Raw genomic sequence first — 18,544 nt, forward strand, 5'->3', positions numbered from 1 at the left:
GGCACCGAGGCCCCTCTGACAGCAAAAGAGAAACATACATTGGCATCGGAAACACAGTGGGCCCCAGGCTGTGCCCATATGTTAAGAAGGCCCTGGTGTGGCGTACGGACGGTGTGACCACCCTATTCACTCCACGATACAAGACACACAAAACCTGAAGCTGTGATTGGACGATAACGCGAGACGCGACCCTTCTGTGCTTGTCCCCTGCTTTGAGTCCCCATCTGAAGTCCTCAGGTGGTCACAAGTTTCTGAAGTGTCCCATGCAGGTGTCAACCCCCTACAAGTCCTTTAGTTTAAATGGGCTTCAATACAACATGGGGGTCCTGTGGGGGTGTCAGTATATCAGTGGCGTGGCTCCAGTAGGGGGTGACCACTTATGGGCCTCATCACATCTGAGGTGCATGGATCTGTCCGAGGCCTAAAACGGTCCTGGTCTCTGTTAGTTCGGACAGGAAGTGCCCATAAGCTGCCATCTTCAGTTTTATGGGGTTCAGGTCTGGACCCTCACCAGGGACGAGTGCCAAATGCCACTCAGCGTTAGGGGTCAGGTCACCAAACCGTCACCCCACGCTTAGCAGGTTCGTCTTTGAGGACATCTTCACATTTGGTTGCATCTGACTGGTCTGCCTGTCCCTGACCCCCCATAACATGCTTGACATTAAGGACGGCACTAGGCAGGTGGTGGTGCACACAAAGAGCTGTGGGGGGAGGGAGGGGGGTCCTCTCCAAAGAATTCATCTCATCAGGCGGCCAGAGAATCTTTTCTGTGCTCTCAGAGTCCTTCAAAGTGCCCAAGGCCTTCACCTCAAGAGGGTCTGCCATCCGGCTAACCCACCATAACGGCCACAGTGATGCTGTGCCACCGAGGTGCTCGTCCTTCAGCCTGGTTCACCCACTGCTGAAGCTCTGCTAGAGCGCCCATCGATTCCTTGGTCACCACCCTGACCGAGGCCTGGACAGCCCACTCTCTGAGCAGTCCTGGTGGTCCCAAACTTCATCCATTTCTGTGCTCCTGGGCACCCTCAGTTGCCCAGCACTGTCCATGGAAGTGCGACTCTGTCTTTGCTGTGTGACCAATCCAGGACACCTCTGCTCGGGGTACAGTCCCTTCACAGAATGCTCTAACGGGGGGCTCCCTCGTCATGATGAGAATTTAAAGACACATGGACAAGCTTCCTCCTGCCCGGTTTCTGACGGAAAGAGGTGCCAGTCGCGGATACGATTTCTTTCTTTAATATAATTTACAATTTCATTTCTTCCACACTGGCTGAGGTCTTGAGTTTTATGTACCAGGACAGCATGTATCGGGGGAGGAGGGGGCGGAGACTGCGGCTGAAAGCACCGCGCTGATTAACCCTTCAGGCACCACCGGTACATCGCCAGCTTCGTCAGGCAGCTCGCTATGGATCACAACATGTCATTTAAAGATGTTTCATCTTAAATATGTTGGAAAATGAAGACGGGTTTCTAAATATGCAGGGTACTGAGATATGAAATCCTGCATTTATTTCTAGTAGGACTGACGAGTGCAATGCAGAGTTCACTGGCAGTTTAAATTGTTCTTTATGCAGCTTACACTTTATTCAAAATGCTGCTGCAAGAATCACTACAAGAACAAGAAAATCCGAACACATAACCCCAGTCCTCGCGTCCTGACACTGGCACCCGGTTAAGTTTAGGGCAGATTTTAAAATCCTCCTTTTAACATATAAAGCATTAAGTGGCCGAGGTGAAGCCCTGCTTACTTATCAATACTTTACTTACACACCTGAGTGCACATGAAGATCTCAAGATGCCCGTCTACTTACGATTCCATGGATTAATAAAATCACAATAGGAGGTCAATAGGCAGGTCGGCCCGCTACTGTAAGAGATGCCCCTTCACTCTCAGCTTTAAAATCCCAGCTGAAGACTCAGGACGTCAGTCCAGCACACCCCGACTAGAGCTGCTCTGCTCTTAGCCATTAGTACTAACACACCAGTAAAATGACATTTCCAACCTGGCACTAACGCTTGCCAACTCTGTTTCTCTTCTCGGTATCCTCATGTGGCATTTGGTGCCACTGCTCTACTGCCAGATTCTATGCCTGCCCTGGATTAGTCACGTCAGATACAGAAGCATTGAAATGAGAGGGTAGAAGAGTCCTTACATCTGATTGGCCGGCCCAGCACTGACTCAGCAGTAGAATGACCAATAGGAGGGAGGCGGCTTGGTGGCCGAGGTCTCCCGGACTCCATTTCTACAGTTTGGCTGCAGTCCTACAACGAGCGGAAGGACAGATGATGTTGTTTAGCATTTATTTCTACTTTATTTTCAATGTGTTTGATCAAATCCCTCCATTATCCAACCCGCTATATCCTAACTACAGGGTCACAGGGGTCTGCTGGAGTCAATCCCAGCCAACACAGGGCACAAGGCAGGAACAAACCCCGGGCAGGGCGCCAGCCCACCGCCGGGCACACACACTAGGGACAATTTAGGACCGCCAATGCAGCTAACCTGCACAGGGAGGACCCTGGAAGCGAACCCTTAAGGGTCTCCTTACTGTGAGGCAGCAGCGCCACCCTCTGCGCCACCGTGCCACCCTTGATGAAATCTGCCTCTTCAATATGTGACAGTTCCCGATTCCATGAGTACTGCCGTCTACTCTTCTATTTCACACTCTGTGAGGCGAGCTGTGCAAGAACAAAGTCATCTGCACGGTTGTATTTCTGAGGTGGCCGTGACCGATCAGCCATCGAGCTCCGCGACGAGGATGACACGTGTTCTGTTTTGTGTGTCGTATTCACCCTGTTTTTTGACACCCACTGCATGCCCAACTTACCTGGCCGGGGGGTCTGTCTCTGAATTACCTTTCCCAAGATTTATTGCTTCCCCCAAAAGGGTTTTTTTTGGGATTCTGGAAGTCAAAGCTCAGGGGCTGTCAAAAAAATCAGAGGCTGTTAAAGGCCCTCCGTTGTGTGATTTTAGGGCTGTACAAGAAATAAATTGTCATCGGCGTTACTGGCTGTCGGAAAAAGTGGCAGACATGATGGCACTGGGAGATCAGCCCTCACTCAGTTGGTACGAGTGACATGGGCTGCGATTTGCAGTCGTGTAAGGTGATGCGGCGCAGCAGTGACATCAGCGTCTGCAGTCAGCGAATGCGACAAACCCCATGACATAAATGTCACGTAACGCGACATTGGCCGATTGTGTCTGTTCATTATTGTGACGTACGTGAAGATCAGGCCACACGTCAGGTTACATTTATACATAAACGCGGATATTTCCACATTTTCATGACAGAACTCCAAAGACGGTCTTATGGTTAGAATTTGGGAGCAGCACCACTAGCAGGCACTGGAAGGGAGAGGAACTGGGAGGTTAAAAAAATAAAAAGTAAAAGACGAGCCTTTGGGACATCCTGACAACTGGGGGGCAGCGAGGGGATTTCTGTTTTTTTTTTTTATTTCTTTTCTCCCACCAAGTGCTCGGCTCAAACCAATTTTGTATTTTTGATAAGGCAAACCCTCTGGACTACAAGCACTGACGGATATCGGAGCTCATTTTGGGCAAAAAAAAAAAAGGGTGCAGAAGGCCCACTAGTCACAAATGACCCCAATGCGTTAGAAATATTGGACTTTAATGGGGTCCTCGAGATACAAAAAACAGCAGGGCATCTGTGTGCTTCCGATTAAATTATTAGAATCAATAAAAAATGTTCAGAAATTAAACACGACGAGATCTCAAAGTCTGAAGTAGCAGGAAACTAGAAAGCTGCCACCTCTCGTCTCTGATGGCCCCGAGTGACAAGACGACGTGAGGAGAGCGCGTGCATCTCAGGACAGTGGAGTTGGAATTCTCCGCCACAGCCCCCCGCACAGGCAGTTTTTGATCCAGCGTTGCTCCCATTGCTTCACAGCATTGGTCTTGTTGGGGGATCGCAGCATGGTGACACAGCCACACCTGTACAAGGGACACACAAGAGGGAAGTCACACGCTTGGATGGAGTGCCACAATAATTAAGATGACCAGGTCAGGTCAACCTCTGGATGTCAAACAAAACGGCCCTCCTTTCATTCTCCTTCTCTCTCACACGGCGCCAGGGCCACACCGTCCCCTTACCCCGACTGCAAAGCGACACATGAAGAACCAGAGACCCCAGAGTGGAGCTCCGCCACACCAGTGAAGTGTGATGGAGTAGCCAGCCTACCTGGTACAGGCCTTGCTATCCTCGGTAGGACAGATGCCCATGTGCAGGCAGCGAAGGTTGTCCATCTTTTGAGATCCAGGACTCCTGCCAAAGACAGAAAGGAGGAAGGACAGTTAAAGGTGGGGGTCTGTGGACTGATGACCACTAACAGGACCGCATAGGCAGAGCTACCAAGAGCTTGACCTTCTCGTTTGAACCCACACTGACTGCTCAGTCACACTCTTGTACCTGCCAGGTGTTACTCAATCTTCTCCTCAATAATTTCTTCCATTAATTTTCCTGTAATGCCCATTAAGCTTACTGGTCTGCCCAGTCACCCTTTTTATAATGGGATCACATTTACCAGTCCTTTGGAATCTCCCCGGTGACTTCCTAAAATACACTGCTCAAAAAAATTAAAGGACCCCTTTTAAATGAGAGTTTCGCATCAAGTCAGTGACACTCCTGGGCTATTGATCTGTTCAGCTAAGTAGCAGAGGGGCTTTGGTGCACTAGAGGGGGCAACGACGAGACGACCCCCAAAACAGGAATGAATGGGTTAACAGGTGGAGGGAGGCCACTGACATTTTTCCCTCCTCATCTGTTTTGTCACTGATTTTGCATTTGGCTGCAGTCAGTGTCACTACTGGTAGCATGAAGCGATACCCGGACCCTACAGAGTTTGGTGGCACAGGCTGTCCAACTTCTCTAGGATGGCACATCAATATGTGGCATTGACAGAAGGTTTGCTGTGTCTCCCAGCACAGTCTCATGGCATGAGATTCCAGGAGACAGGCAGGCAGTTCCTCTAGGAGAGCTGGACAGGACCCCTCGTAGAAAGTAATTAACCCATCAGCAGGACCCACCAGTATGTGCTTCTTTGGGCAATGAGGAACAGGATGAGCACTGGCAGAGCCTACAAAATGACCTCCAGCAGGCAGGCACACCACTGGTGTGAATGTGTCTGTCCAAACAATCAGAAACAGACTACATGAGGGTGGCCTGAGGGCCCGACTATGTCCTCTAGTGGGTACCGTAGAGCTCGATTGGCATTTGCCATAGAATCCGAGAATTGGCAGGTTCACCACTGGCAGGCGCCCTGTGCTTTTCACAGATGAGAGCATATGTGACAGACGTGAAAGGGTCTGGAGAAGCCGTGGAGAACGTTATGCTGCCTGTCACATCGTTCAGCATGACCGGTGTGGTGGGGGGGCTACAGAACTCTACAGGCTAGATAATGGCACCGCAGGACTGCCATTTGGGATCGGGATGAAATCCTTGGACCCATTGTCAGACCCTATGCTGGTTCCTTCTGGTGCACGACAATGCCCGGCCTCAAGTGGTGAGAGGAAGAAGGAATTGATACCATTGACTGACCCCCACCACGCTCACTCACCTGACCTCAATCCAATAGAACACCTCTGGTGGGACATTATGTTTGGGTCCATCCGACACCTCAGCCTGTCCAGGATCTCTGTGATGCCCTGATCCAGATCTGGGAGGAGATCCCCCAGGACACCATCTGTCGTCTCATTAGGACATTGACAGGCATTGCATACAAACTACTGAGTACGATTGAGAGTTGCTGCAATGAAATTTGGGCCAAATGGACTCGCCTGCCTCCCGCATCATCATCATTTTTCCCTTTGATTTTCAGGTGTCCCTCTGTTGGTTGATCATTTTCATCCTTTTGTTCCTCACACATCACCATATCAGTTCAGAGCAGTAGAGGTGGCCAGCAGGATTTTTTTTTCCCCCATTGAGATCTGATGAGTTTTCAAAGAGGTCCTTTAATTTTTTTTGACCAGTGTATGTGTCAAGGGTTCATATCTGAACTCGCTGGCCTCCTTAAGCACTCGAGGGTCAACATGATCTGCTCCTGTTGATTTGTTGGATTTCAGCCTTTTTAATCATAACAGCTCTTCTCTCTCTACAATTTCGAAATCCCTCACCTCAGTACCTCCTTAGTAGTCCCTGTTACTGCTGGAGTTTAAACTCGTATTTTCTGAGGTCTTCACAACTGAGCAAGTGGATAGTGTCCACTATTTCACTGTCTGTGACTTCTAGTCCCCCTTTACTATTCCTGATGCACTTCACCTCCTCCTTGTCTCTTCTTCTACTACTTAAAGAATCTCTTATGGTCGTCCTTCTCCTTCTCTGCTCTAATCCTCTCCAACTGTCTTTTAGCCTCCCTGATAGACTTCTTAATGGCTGCCCTCCTATTCTTATACGCCATACAATTTACTTTGCAATTATTCATCTTCTACGTTTTATTTGTCTGTTTTTTCCTTTACGGCTTTTTTTTTTTTTTTTAACTCTTTATTAACCCACTGTGGAGTTATTTAAAATGTCCTATTAATTCCAAATGTAGGTACCGTATATACAGTGAACCCTCGTTTATCACGGTTAATCTGTTCCAGACTCTACCGTGATAAATGAATTTTCGCGAAGTAGGATTCTTTATTTATAAATCAAATATTTTCGCAGTTAGAGTATAGAAAACCTGTTTACGACCTTCTAAATACGTTTTTTTAACATTATTAGAGCCCTCTAGACATGAAACAACACCCTTTAGTCACCATTACACTCAGATACCCAATATATTAGACAAAATAAGAGAAAATAAGACATATTAGACGTTACAAATATCATATTACTAGGCGCACTCGCCTTTTATCTTCAATTTTTGTGCGCTCCATGTGTACATCAGGCATGTAAGTGTAGAGAATGAGAACATCAAAGTGCCCATTCATAACATCCCCTCAAGTGCCTGTCGAAAGTCGTACAATGTCAGCCCGAATCTGTACCGCTAAAGACGGACTATGCACTAAATAAGTTATAGATGAGAATAAGCAAGCACCATCTCCCCTGATATTTACTACGCGGTAAGGCGTTTGTACTCCATCAACATTAATTATTTCCAGAGACATCATTTTTTCTATTTTTCCAACGCATCGGGCACAAAAGCAAGGGAACGATGAGAGCACCAGAACTCTGCTCACATCGCGTCGCCGTACCTCAAGCTGCAAGTAGTAAGTCTGTGATAAGCGGAATACCGCTACGCTTTGCACTCATGGGACGGAAGGACAATCCTGACCGCTTTTCTATAGTAGATTATTGTACTGTACATTTAATTGCACACAACCACTAACCTATGAAAGCGCGACCTCAGTAGGAGAGTCTTCAGAGGTGGTGCAGTATCTTCAGCAGGTGCGTCGTTGTCTTCTTCCGCTGAAGGAGTACCAGGAGTAGGCAGTGGGTGTCTGGGTGCGCGCCTGAAGAACATCTTGATAGGCAGTTGCTGGCGCGGTCTTTTCATATGCGTGAGGAGGCTTTGTAGGGTATTGCCATCTTTAATCATATACAAGAGTTTCACCTTCTCCTGGATAGTAAGCATCTTCCTCCGGCGCTTAGTTTTATTGTCAGAAGGCTTAGAAAAAGCAGCACGTTTAGGAGCCATCGTAGGGCTTAGATTAAAGTTCTCAGAAAGCGCATGCGTAGTGACGTAAGAGTGTATGAGAAAGAAATCGCGATAGAGTGAAGCCGCGAAAGTCGAAGCGGGATATAGCGAGGGATCACTGTACTCGCGTATAAGTCAGTCCTGAAAAACCAAAAAAATCGATCATAAAAATCAGACACCAACTTATACACCCGTTCAAAAATACAATTTTTTTTTTGTTTTTTTTACATCTTCTTGCCTCCTCCAATCTCTCATCAGTTTCTCAGATGCATTGAATTGTGTTGCAGCAGCGAGGTTATCAATTTATTTTGGCACTTGAATGATCATTTAATTTAAAAAAAGCTTCATATTCTCTTCTGATCGTAGATAAGAGACGATAAAGGTGTATGAGGGTGTGAGATACAGAAAAAAAACACAAATCACTGCAAACGTCGCTTCAGAATAGTTTGGGTGTTTCCGTGTGGTCACTTGGCACAATACATAGAAATTAAAGGGCGTGTGCCCCGTGGTGACTCTCTCAGGTGGGCGTTAGCATATCGGGATCTCTTGGACCAATAGCGGGAGTTTTCCGCATTCGACTTCTACGACAGACATTATAAAATATCAGAATTTATACAGTAAAATCAAGCCCCGACTTATCCGCAGGAGAACTTAAATGTGAGTAGATACGTATGTACTCTCTCTGTCCATCATTACCAGTAAAACACATTTCTAAACCTGTTCCACTGCCCCTCGACTGTCTCCACACTTGAAAGCTTTCACTCCACTTTTCATGGCAGACCACCTTAACAGATTCTGTCAGCTCGGCCTTGGCGTCTTACACATTGAAGGTAAAAAGGCTTCACTTTCAAGGGCCCGTTCACGCAACGCAATTTGCAGCATTTGACATTTTTCAGGCGTGTCTCTACTGAAACGTTTTGCAGGAAAACATGACTGGCATCAATTCCCGTCACCATTTGGTGGGCTGTGACGTGTTTGCTAAAGGTTTTCTGTGACTTTAGTGCCTGAATCCTGGCCATCACAGAGGGCATACGGTGGCTTCACTCTGTTCTGCGGCAGAGCTTAGCAATCCACTTATTCTTTATGTAAGTGTCTTTGTGACCCACCGGGGGATCTTCAGAGCGGATTTCTCTTGGTGGTACCAGTGTGATTTTCAGGGCCTGAGGGTTTGGTCCACTTGGTGAATCAACTGTGATCACCAGAGTGTTGGAACTGTGCAGGACAGTCAGAGTGGCAACCCACCGAGACCCACAACCATTAAAAACAATAGCAACTCGCGACCCACCAGCTTGGGGTCGTAACACAGCATTGAGAAGCACTGGTCTAGAGAACAAGATGGGTGGCGAAACACTCCATCATCCATCTAACCTCAGATGAACAACACATGACATACTGCACCCTGTCATTATTTAAATAACAAAAACTAAGCCAAAATGCAGAAGCAGTGTGTAAAAAAATAAGTTGCCTCCATAGGAATTAAGAAGGTAAGTAGCAGGCAGGTGCAGCCAATCCAATGAACTCGATTAACTGACCATCAGCAAGTGGGACCACCTCAATAAAAGCAGAGGTTTTGGAGTATTCAGGTGTGTGTGTGTGTGTGTGAGAGAACACAAGACCAAGGAGGAAAGAGGTCAGTGATGATCTCAGAGATGCAGTTGCTGCCTGTTGATTCAGGAAGACTTATAAGGCCATTTCCAAACAATTGGATGCCCATGATTCTACAGTGAGAAAGATTATTAACAAGGATTTAGGATTCCAACGATTAATAAAATAACAGTGGGAGGTCGAGCTTTTAGATACAGGACCACCAAAAACTGTGGAGTGGTCTGCCTGCTACTATAAGAGATGCCCCTTCACTCTCAGGCTGAAGACTCACCACTTCAGTTTAGCACACCCTGACTAGAGCTGCTGATTAACTGTGCAGACTGCACCTCTGTTAGTCATTAGCAGTAAAACATAAATAATAAGATAGTTAGAATTTGTTACTAACCCTTGCCTATTCTGTTTCTCGTCTCAGTACTCAAATGTGCCACTTGATGCCCCTGCCCACCTGCCAAGTTGTTCTACCTGCCAAAGGTAAAGTCATCTCTGATGGAGGATGGCAGGAATCGTCGGGTAGAGGGGTCCTTTCATTGGATTGGCTGACTCAGCTGTGGAATGGCCAATAGGGGGAGGCAGCTTGATGGCCGAGGTCTCCAGGACTCTAAACAAATCCAAATCCTATTATGGGATATCATCGATTGTTGGAATTCTGCTCTGTCCTTGTAATGTTTCTATTGTATTATTATTATGTGTTGAGGACGACTTGTGTCCTTTTCTGTGCATCGTATTGACTCTTTTTTTGTTTTTTGACACCCACTGCACGCCCAACCAACCCGAGTGAAGGCCTCCCCAGGAGTGAATGGGCCAGCAAATTCACTGCAAAGCCAAATTAAACCCACCGGGATTCAATGTTGTTTAACAAGAAAACGTGAAGCGGTCCGAGGGGCAAAGACTTTTTCTAGGCCTGTAAGATGTGCAGTAATCACTCGTTTGGTTTTATATAAATACACTCAAACGCTGTAAGACACCATAAGCTCATATCCTCGATTTTATTTTAGTACTCGTACGCCTGGCTAGAGAGCCACGCTAATAACAATGGAGCCACTGTCCACATACTTAAGGACTGCATTCATATTGTAATACAAAACAGAACTAAAGAAAATCTAAAGATCTCGCCATTTACATCAAAGTACAGGCGGAGGGCACATCACATCCCTGAATGCCCGTGATGCCCTCAGCCTGGCGGGTGACGAAATGTACTCACCTCGAGAAGACCTCAACTTGTGAGCTCGAGTTCAGCCCCGGGAGGCTGTAAGGTTTGCCAAACTGCAGGCGAAGCGGCTGTTTGTTCTGAAGTTTGCTGATGACTCCGTCATTAATGGGCAGCCAGTCCATGTTGGGGATCAGCAGCTGGCTGGGAAGGAGGCAGCACTCGTCAATGAGGGTGTCGTCGGGCTCCGTGGGATGGGTCTCGTCACGCGCTGGCAGCACCGGGGGACAAAAGGGAGAGGCGAGTTACAAAGAGGGAACACAAACTGGCAGAGGAAAATCTGAAAGAATGGACGCCGGAGCACTGCAGAAGGACTTATCAACCATAAATCATAAAGACAAAGAAAAGAGAAAGTTACTTGGGCTGTAAAGCACCAAACTCCACAAACACGGGGCGCATAACAAAGCTGCTCTTTACTTTTCAAGATTACAACATTGGAAAGATTTTGAGAACAGGCCACTCAATGCCACAAAGTTCACCAGTCGCATACCAGTCGAGACCCGAGGGTCCCTAAAGTCCTAGAGTTCAGATTACGGGGTCACTTAGTCCACTTGGTGTCCGTGCTTCTCCGTGTGAAGAAAACTTTAAATGCTTGAGTGAAATTTACACTTTGAGGTTCCTACCGTCACCTCGTGTTCTTGATGAACTCATTTTAAAGTCACCATCTTGATCCACTGGGCTGATGTCCTTCATCATTTTAAACACTTCACTCAGGTCTCCTCTTCATCTCTGTAAAGGATCACCTCTTTTCATCTTTCCTCATAACTCACCCCGCAGCCCTGAATAAGCCAAGTTGCTCTTCTCTTGACTTTCTCTAGTGCCATTATGTCTTTATGGAGTCATAAACTGCACACAGGACTCCAGATGAGGTCTCACCAGTGTGTTATAAAGCTGAGCAGAACCTCCTGTCACTTGTACTGCACACGTCAAGGCGCTATATAACCTGACATTCTGTGAGCCTTCTGAGCACTGTAGGGAAGTTGATAGTTTCAAGTCCACTATGACTCCTAAATCCTCGTCATAAAGGTGGACTCTCGCTTTTCAGACCCCCATTGTGAATTCAAACCTCACATTTTCACTTCCTGTGTGTAATTATTTACATTTACTGACATTAACTTTCATCGCCTACAAATCTGCCCAAGCCTGTCTGCTGTCCAAGTCCCTCTGTGATATAACACAATCTTGATTATCTGCCAATCCTCCCAATGTGGTATCATCAGCAGACATCACCTTGTTCCTTATATTCCTACCTAAATCATTTATATTTATTACAAATAGCAGCAGCCCCAGCACTGACCCCTACTGTTCACCACTCAACAGCTGTCAACTCTGATGAGGTTCCTCACCCCATCACCCTCTGCTTCCTGTGTCTGAGCCAATTCTGCACCCATCGACACACCACACCCTGAGCTCCAACTTCTTTTACTTTGATGCCCAGCCTCTCATGTGGCACCTTATCAAATGCTTTCTGAAAGCCCACACCTATAACATCATCTGCTCCACTCTGCTCGTATCCTTTTGTTTCTTCCTCATAGAATTCCAGCCTGTTAGTAAAACACAACCTCCTTCTTCTGAGCCCATGCGGACTGTCCTGTCCTAGCCAGGTGTTGCTCAATCTTATCCTCTTTAATAAAACCCCTGTGTGCATCCAGGTGTCCGTGTGTGTGTGTGTCTTCTGGTGAAGTGCAAAACACACACACACACGAGACAGACACACATGAGCGCGTGCAAGAGAGACAGACACACACACACAGGCAAGAGAGAGAGAGACACACACAGACAGACACAGAGGCGCCCACAATGGTATAATTAACTATATTTGTGCTTAAAAACTTAAATATATATTTACATACAGTTCATACGGTCTGGAACAGATTAATTATATTTACATACAATCCGATGGGGGAAATTACTTCGGTTCACGACCAAATCAGGTTACAACCAGACTTTTGGAATGAATTATGGTCGTGAACCGAGGTTCCACTGTATTACTGTCAGAAAATTACAGGTATTTTACAGAAATACAAACCAGTATTACTGGGAGAGAAAATTAAAGGCACACAATACAGTGACGCATATTACAGTCACATACAAGGTCCCTTGCAATTTAATATAGACCGTTTAACGTTCATGCACTAATGTTCTAGTGGCCGTTATTGTAACGGGCTTAATGTCTAGTCTTTAATAATTCCTTCCATTCATTTTCCTGTGATTCATGTTAACCTTACTGGCCTGTAGTTTCTTGCATCTGCCCCGTCACCCTTTTTATAGAACGGGATGATATTTGACAATTTCCAGTCCTTCAGAATCTCCCGAGTGCTCAGTGACTTCCTAAAAATGTGTGTCAAGGCTTTATATCTACACTCGCTGGTCTCCTTAAGAACTCGAGGGTAAATATTATCTGGTCCTGGTGATTTGTTGGATGTCCAACTATTTAATCTCAGCAGCTCTTCTCTCTCTCTACAATTTCCAAATATAGAAATCTAGTACCTCCTTAGTAGTCCCTGTTACTGCTGGAGTTTATCCACCTGCTCACTTGTGAACATCTCAGAGAAATGTAAGTTGAGCTCATCTGCTATTTTATTGTCTGTGTCTTTTAATTCCCCTTTACTATTCCTGATGCCCTCCATCTCCTCCTTGACTCTTCTCTTACTATTTTAAAGAATCTCTTGGGGTCGTCTCTCTCCTTATCTGCTATATTCCTCTCCAACTGTCTTTTAGCCTCCCCGATATCCTTCTTAATGGTTGCCCTCATGTTCTCATACGCCATACAATTCACTTTGCAGTTAGTATTATACGCTTTATTCTTCCATTTTTTCCTTTGCAGCTTTATTAACCCACCATGGAGTTATTTTAAATGTCCTAATAATTCCAAATGTACGTATGTACCTGTCCTGCATTTCTAAACCTGTTCCACTGCCCCTCGACTGTCTCCACACTTGAAAGCTTTCACTCCTCTTTTCTTAGCAGACCACCAAAACAGATTCTGTCAGCTCGGCCTTAGCATCTTACACAGTGAAGGTAAAAAGGCTTCACTTTCAAGGGCCCGTTCACGCAATTTGCAGCATTTGACATTTTTCAGGCGTGTCTCTACTGAAACGTTTTGCAGGAAAACATGACTGGCATCAATGCCCGTCATCATTCCGTGGGCTGTGACGTGTTTGCTGAAGGTCTTTTGTGACTTTTGTGCCTGAATCCTGGCCATCATAGCACTGAAGACGAGTGTCGCCAGCGTCGGGAGGGCAGATGGTGGCGTCACTCTGTTCTGCAGCAGGGCTTAGCAATCCAATCCAATGAGTACAAACGCTGCAGTGCATGTGATGCTTTCTTGTAACTTCATTCAGAATCTTTCATAAAATGATTGGTGTAACTAAAAGACTCCTCAGACGAAGCCCACAGAAGACGAGTGCGTATGGTTCAGTGGTGCCATGACAACAATCTGACCCTTAATGTCCACAACACCAAGGAGCTGAGCCGAGCCCTGAGGAAGCGGGTGTCATGGGTATACTGCTGATTGGCACCCGTTCATTGTTCATGCTGAAGCCCAAGTAGTGATAAGCTGTGCAAACATGTAACATTTAGGGTTACGTGGAGAGGCCGTGGGTGTTGGTCACACTTCATGATTACACACATTCTCATCCTGCAGAGAGAAAAATGACCGACTGTCATGCTGTGCCATGCATTCTCAGCTACTCGTCCTTCAAGTGCTCAATGTATTCTCAAAAGACTCAGCTCTGCTCCTCCTAATGCTCATTATATGGCCTAAAGTGACCCCCCAAATGATTGAGTTGGGGTGTTTCATTGTGAACACATGTATAAAATCAAGAGCACAGCCATGAAATCTCTAATGACAAACACTGGAAGCAGAATGGGTGGCACCGAGGGGCTTAGTGACTTCGACCTTCTTGGCGCTGACCCTAAGCGTCTCCCAAGCTTAGGATTCTATGTAAAGATGGTTAAGCCCGAGTGACTCTTGGATTAAGCCTGAAAATCTCTTTGGGACGGTAATTGACGCCATCTAGTTGATAAAATATCGTGCTGCAAAAACAAATCAAGAAGATTTCAATGCGTTTTGCCAGTCTTGTGGTAAATCATTAAATCTTTCAGGGTGGATGTCGACTTTTGTCAAAATTACAGGGTCAGAGGACGGTAATCAACTGTAACAGGTGACAAATCTCGCCGTTATGTTTTAGTTCCGACTCTTTGCCAGAAGGAGAGTTAGCTTTGTTGATTTGACTGCGATTCCCCGTGTGAATGGGTAGCAAACAACCTCTAAAATGGCATCAACCAAGGAGAATGCACAAAGCACAAAGTTTGTGGACGACATTTTGCGTATCACTGAATCAGACGCCGACTTGTCAGACTTGATTTTGATGCAACGTATGGAAAATAAATATTTGTGTATTAGCATAAATAGGTATGCCAAGCAAATAGTTAAATAAGGCCCACACCATATTTCTTTTTTTAATTAAAGCTAGGCTAAAACTACCAATATCTTATCAACCCAAAGAACAGAGAAGGGGAAGAAGGACAGATAGATAGAGGCAGCCCAAGATCGGAGCAAGGGGGGCACCTGCAAGTTGAAAGCTGGCCAGAAAATAAGAGAAGTAAGAGGTGGAGGTGAATCTCAAACCACGGAGAATATCGGTGGGTTCCATAAAAACTTGAAAAGGCAGAAGGGAGTCAAAATAAGCAGCGAATGAGCTGAGTCTTCAACCAAAACACACAACGGCATGCAAATGAGAAGCTGTAACTTCTGACAGCGAGCCACTGGTCGGATCCAACGATAGTGAGGACAACATGAATTGGCCATCAGACATTGTGAAACCGATGAATGTGGCACTCCGCCATGACATGCCCGCTCACTTCAAATCACGTAAAGCTATGACGAAAAGGCAAAAGGATTGCAAACAAATAAAAGTACAAGAGAGACGTTAACCCCCTAGGCAGTGATCACAATGCAGCAAATGTCAATGTCCACGCCAGGGAAAATGTGGACTAAGCCTGGCACAGCGGCAGCCTACAATAACACAAAAGGGCACATTGATCATGGGTCAGGCATGGACATTTTACACTCTGACATGCAAGAACAGAAAAAAATATAATAAAAATAAAAAAAAAAAGTGGGGAAAGACCCGGGCTTGTCCCAATCTTAACATGTGTGTACTAAATCTACTCCCATACGGCAGACGACACTCAACGCGCCTTTCCTTCTTGATTTATGTGAACAAGTTGGTATTTACAAGTCGCCTTTACACCTGATAACATTTTATCTTGTTGACAAAAGTTCAACGTCTTTGGTTCGTTTTTCTGGGCGGTAAATATAAACGATAAGGAGGCTACGTGTGGCACTGTCATAAGATGCCACCTTTGCCACAAGTCAACAAGTTTCATTTCTACTCTTCTAGATCTTCGCTGTCCACCATAAGTGCTACTATTGTGAAGTGGAAGTGTCACACATTTGTGCTGACAGATCGGCTACAAAGTGCGGCAACACTCAGAGTGGAGGCCACCGACTGCTGAAGTGCATCAAAATGGCCTCTTGCTCTGTGGCATCACTCACAACAAAGTCCCAAAACTGGCTCTGGAAATGACATCAGCACAAGAAGTGCACATTGGGGGGCTTCATGAAATGGGTTCCCACGGCCAGATCACTATGTGCATTGACAAGAGTGCTGTAAAGCCCGCTATGGCACTGGAGCCATGGAAACGCGTTGTCTGGGATGACGACTAACATGTTACTATCTGGCCACCTGATGGACCCATTTAGACTTGGCAGATGCCAGGAGAACCTTAAGCTTCTACAGTGCATTGTGTCTATGGGGGTGAAGGATTGATAATGATGGGGTTTGGGCTCGGCCCCTTGGTGCCAGTAAAGGGTACGGCTAACGCCACAGCAGACAACTGTATGTGTGCCAGGATGACTCAACACCAGGGTTCCTCATGTATAAATGGTGCGTACGCACAGAAATGCTATGTAAGAATATTTCCACATTCAAATCGTGATGTATAAAACCTAAACTTGGCGTAAAGCCACGCACTTTTCCACAGTACTTCATACCCCGGTGTACGCAAGTTCGCGGCTTGGTTTTGCAGACTGGCGGCACCCAGCATCAAAGCAGTGCTACTGTTCCTGTGTGATTATCCTTTCTTTTTCAGGCCCACACCCCTGACGTGGCATTATAAATACACTGAAATTAACCGCATATTGTTTATTAGTTTAATGCATCCGATTGTAATTAACCAGTAACAATATTATGGTGCACAGAATGGCCAAACTATTCTAAATACCATAACTGCTTTAGCGTTGTTACTCAACTGCACCTCCTTCTTTCAGCTGCTCCAGTTAGGGGTTGCCACAGTGGATCATCTTTTTCCATATTCCTCTCACTGCACTACTCTGAGTATTTATGTCACTGTATCTGAGTGGGAATCACAGCAGCAGCTGATCAGATTATTGGGATACAGCATCAAGCACACGCTGCCTCAGCCATGCGCACGGTCTATTTGAACTACTTCCGTACGACAAACAGTTCAGAGCCGTTCCTGTACGGACCTCGCAGTTCACAAACAGTTTCATCCCAACAACTCTAAACACATTCAATCAGCCAATCAAGTGCTCCTCGTAGAACTGTTTGGACTTATTAGTACAATCACCTCACTGTAAACTGGCGATACAGTTATATTACTACACAACCTGAGCCACTGAGCGCGTATTTACATACGATGATTATATAATTTTTAAGATGAAATGCAGCAAAATATGTTTATTATACAGATAAAACTTTAACTGCACGGTGCCGCAGCGCTATCTAGGAGCTTGTGCTTCGTTCGCGGATTGTTCCTTCCTCCCGCTGTATTCTTGCTGAAGTTGGCGCGACACTGGAAGGATAGACTAATTAAACACTACGAAGATATTTCGATGTTCCTTAAAAGTTTTGAGGAATTGGCGTTCCAAGCTTACCGATGGCTTAACGTTTATTAGAGAGCTGATTGTAAGGCGATTGGGTATTTGGAGAAAGAAAAGGAAGGACAGGAATTGGAGGTTAGTACGTTTGAAAGAGACAGTACTGCTGCAATAAAGTATTTCATCGAAGGTCGCGTACGGCACAGCAAGCATCCTGCGTAAGGCAGGAACAATCACTGAGCCACCGTGTTCCCTTGTTTAATAACATGATTTAACTCCTATCATCATGAAAATGATATCATGTGTACATCTCAGTATTTTAGTTATTCAGAGAGCTGTAATATCACGAATGTCATGGATTCTGTGTCCTGTCGGAGGAAGAGAAAGCCCAGAAACACGTAGTGATTCACACACATAGAAGATCAAATACGAAACAAACCATTTAACATGCTACTTTAGTTACGATGGGATTTGAGAAACTAGTAAATTAAACAATTTTAAGATGAAGTTTATGATATTATACTTTAATGACAAAATAAACTGCATGATTAAAGTGGAAATTTTGAGATTAAAGATAACACTTCATGCTTTTTCCCCCCACTGTGTGCCTTTTTTTTCCCTCTGTACCCTAATAAGCTTTCATATGACACTCAGACGGTGAGCTACGACTCACCTTTTCACGGCGACTTTAATACGTGACAACTTCCTTTTTAATTTTGGGCATTGTGCGACTTTGCAAATTTGAGCTTTCAAGTTTCTCCCAACACGCTATGTCACTCGATCAACTTCCTTTTGTTGTTTATCCCACTGTTTAAACCAGCAAATAGTACGTCTTTCTTTGCCTCCACTTGGTATTCACTGAAATTCTTATATTTTCCCCAATTGTCTTTTCACAAAAGGCTGAGCTTAAGGGCTATTTATATGGATTTGCATATTCAAAGAGGCGTAATTCTGGGAGGAGTTGGGGCGGGACAGCAGGCGCATGCACGGGCGGTACTTTTCATGCTGATCGGGATTTATGTAGCGGAAGAACATGGAAGTTGGCAAACGCAGATTTATGCATCTGGATTTTTTTGTGCATAAACACATTTCTGCTTTTGTGCTTACGTCATATTATATATATTTGAGTACTAACCCTCACCTATTCTGTTTCTTTTCTCGGTACCCAAATGTGGCAATTGGTGCCA

General features: G+C 45.5%; 1 protein-coding gene across 1 annotated transcript in view; it reads right to left on the reverse strand.

The window, feature by feature from the left end:
* Positions 1-3,612: 3,612 nt before the first annotated feature.
* The window catches only part of med16 (mediator complex subunit 16), a 98,906-nt gene continuing 83,974 nt past the window's right edge, over positions 3,613-18,544 (reverse strand). Inside the window, exons 13-15 of the mRNA XM_039767154.1 lie at positions 10,445-10,661; positions 4,200-4,283; positions 3,613-3,952 (exon numbers count right to left, since the gene is read on the reverse strand). Of these exons, the coding sequence (XP_039623088.1) occupies positions 3,826-3,952; positions 4,200-4,283; positions 10,445-10,661 (428 nt within the window). The 3' untranslated portion in view covers positions 3,613-3,825. The remainder of the gene's footprint in view (positions 3,953-4,199; positions 4,284-10,444; positions 10,662-18,544) is intronic.

Source organism: Polypterus senegalus, chromosome 10 (assembly GCF_016835505.1).
Source record: "Polypterus senegalus isolate Bchr_013 chromosome 10, ASM1683550v1, whole genome shotgun sequence".
Lineage (NCBI taxonomy): Eukaryota > Metazoa > Chordata > Cladistia > Polypteriformes > Polypteridae > Polypterus > Polypterus senegalus.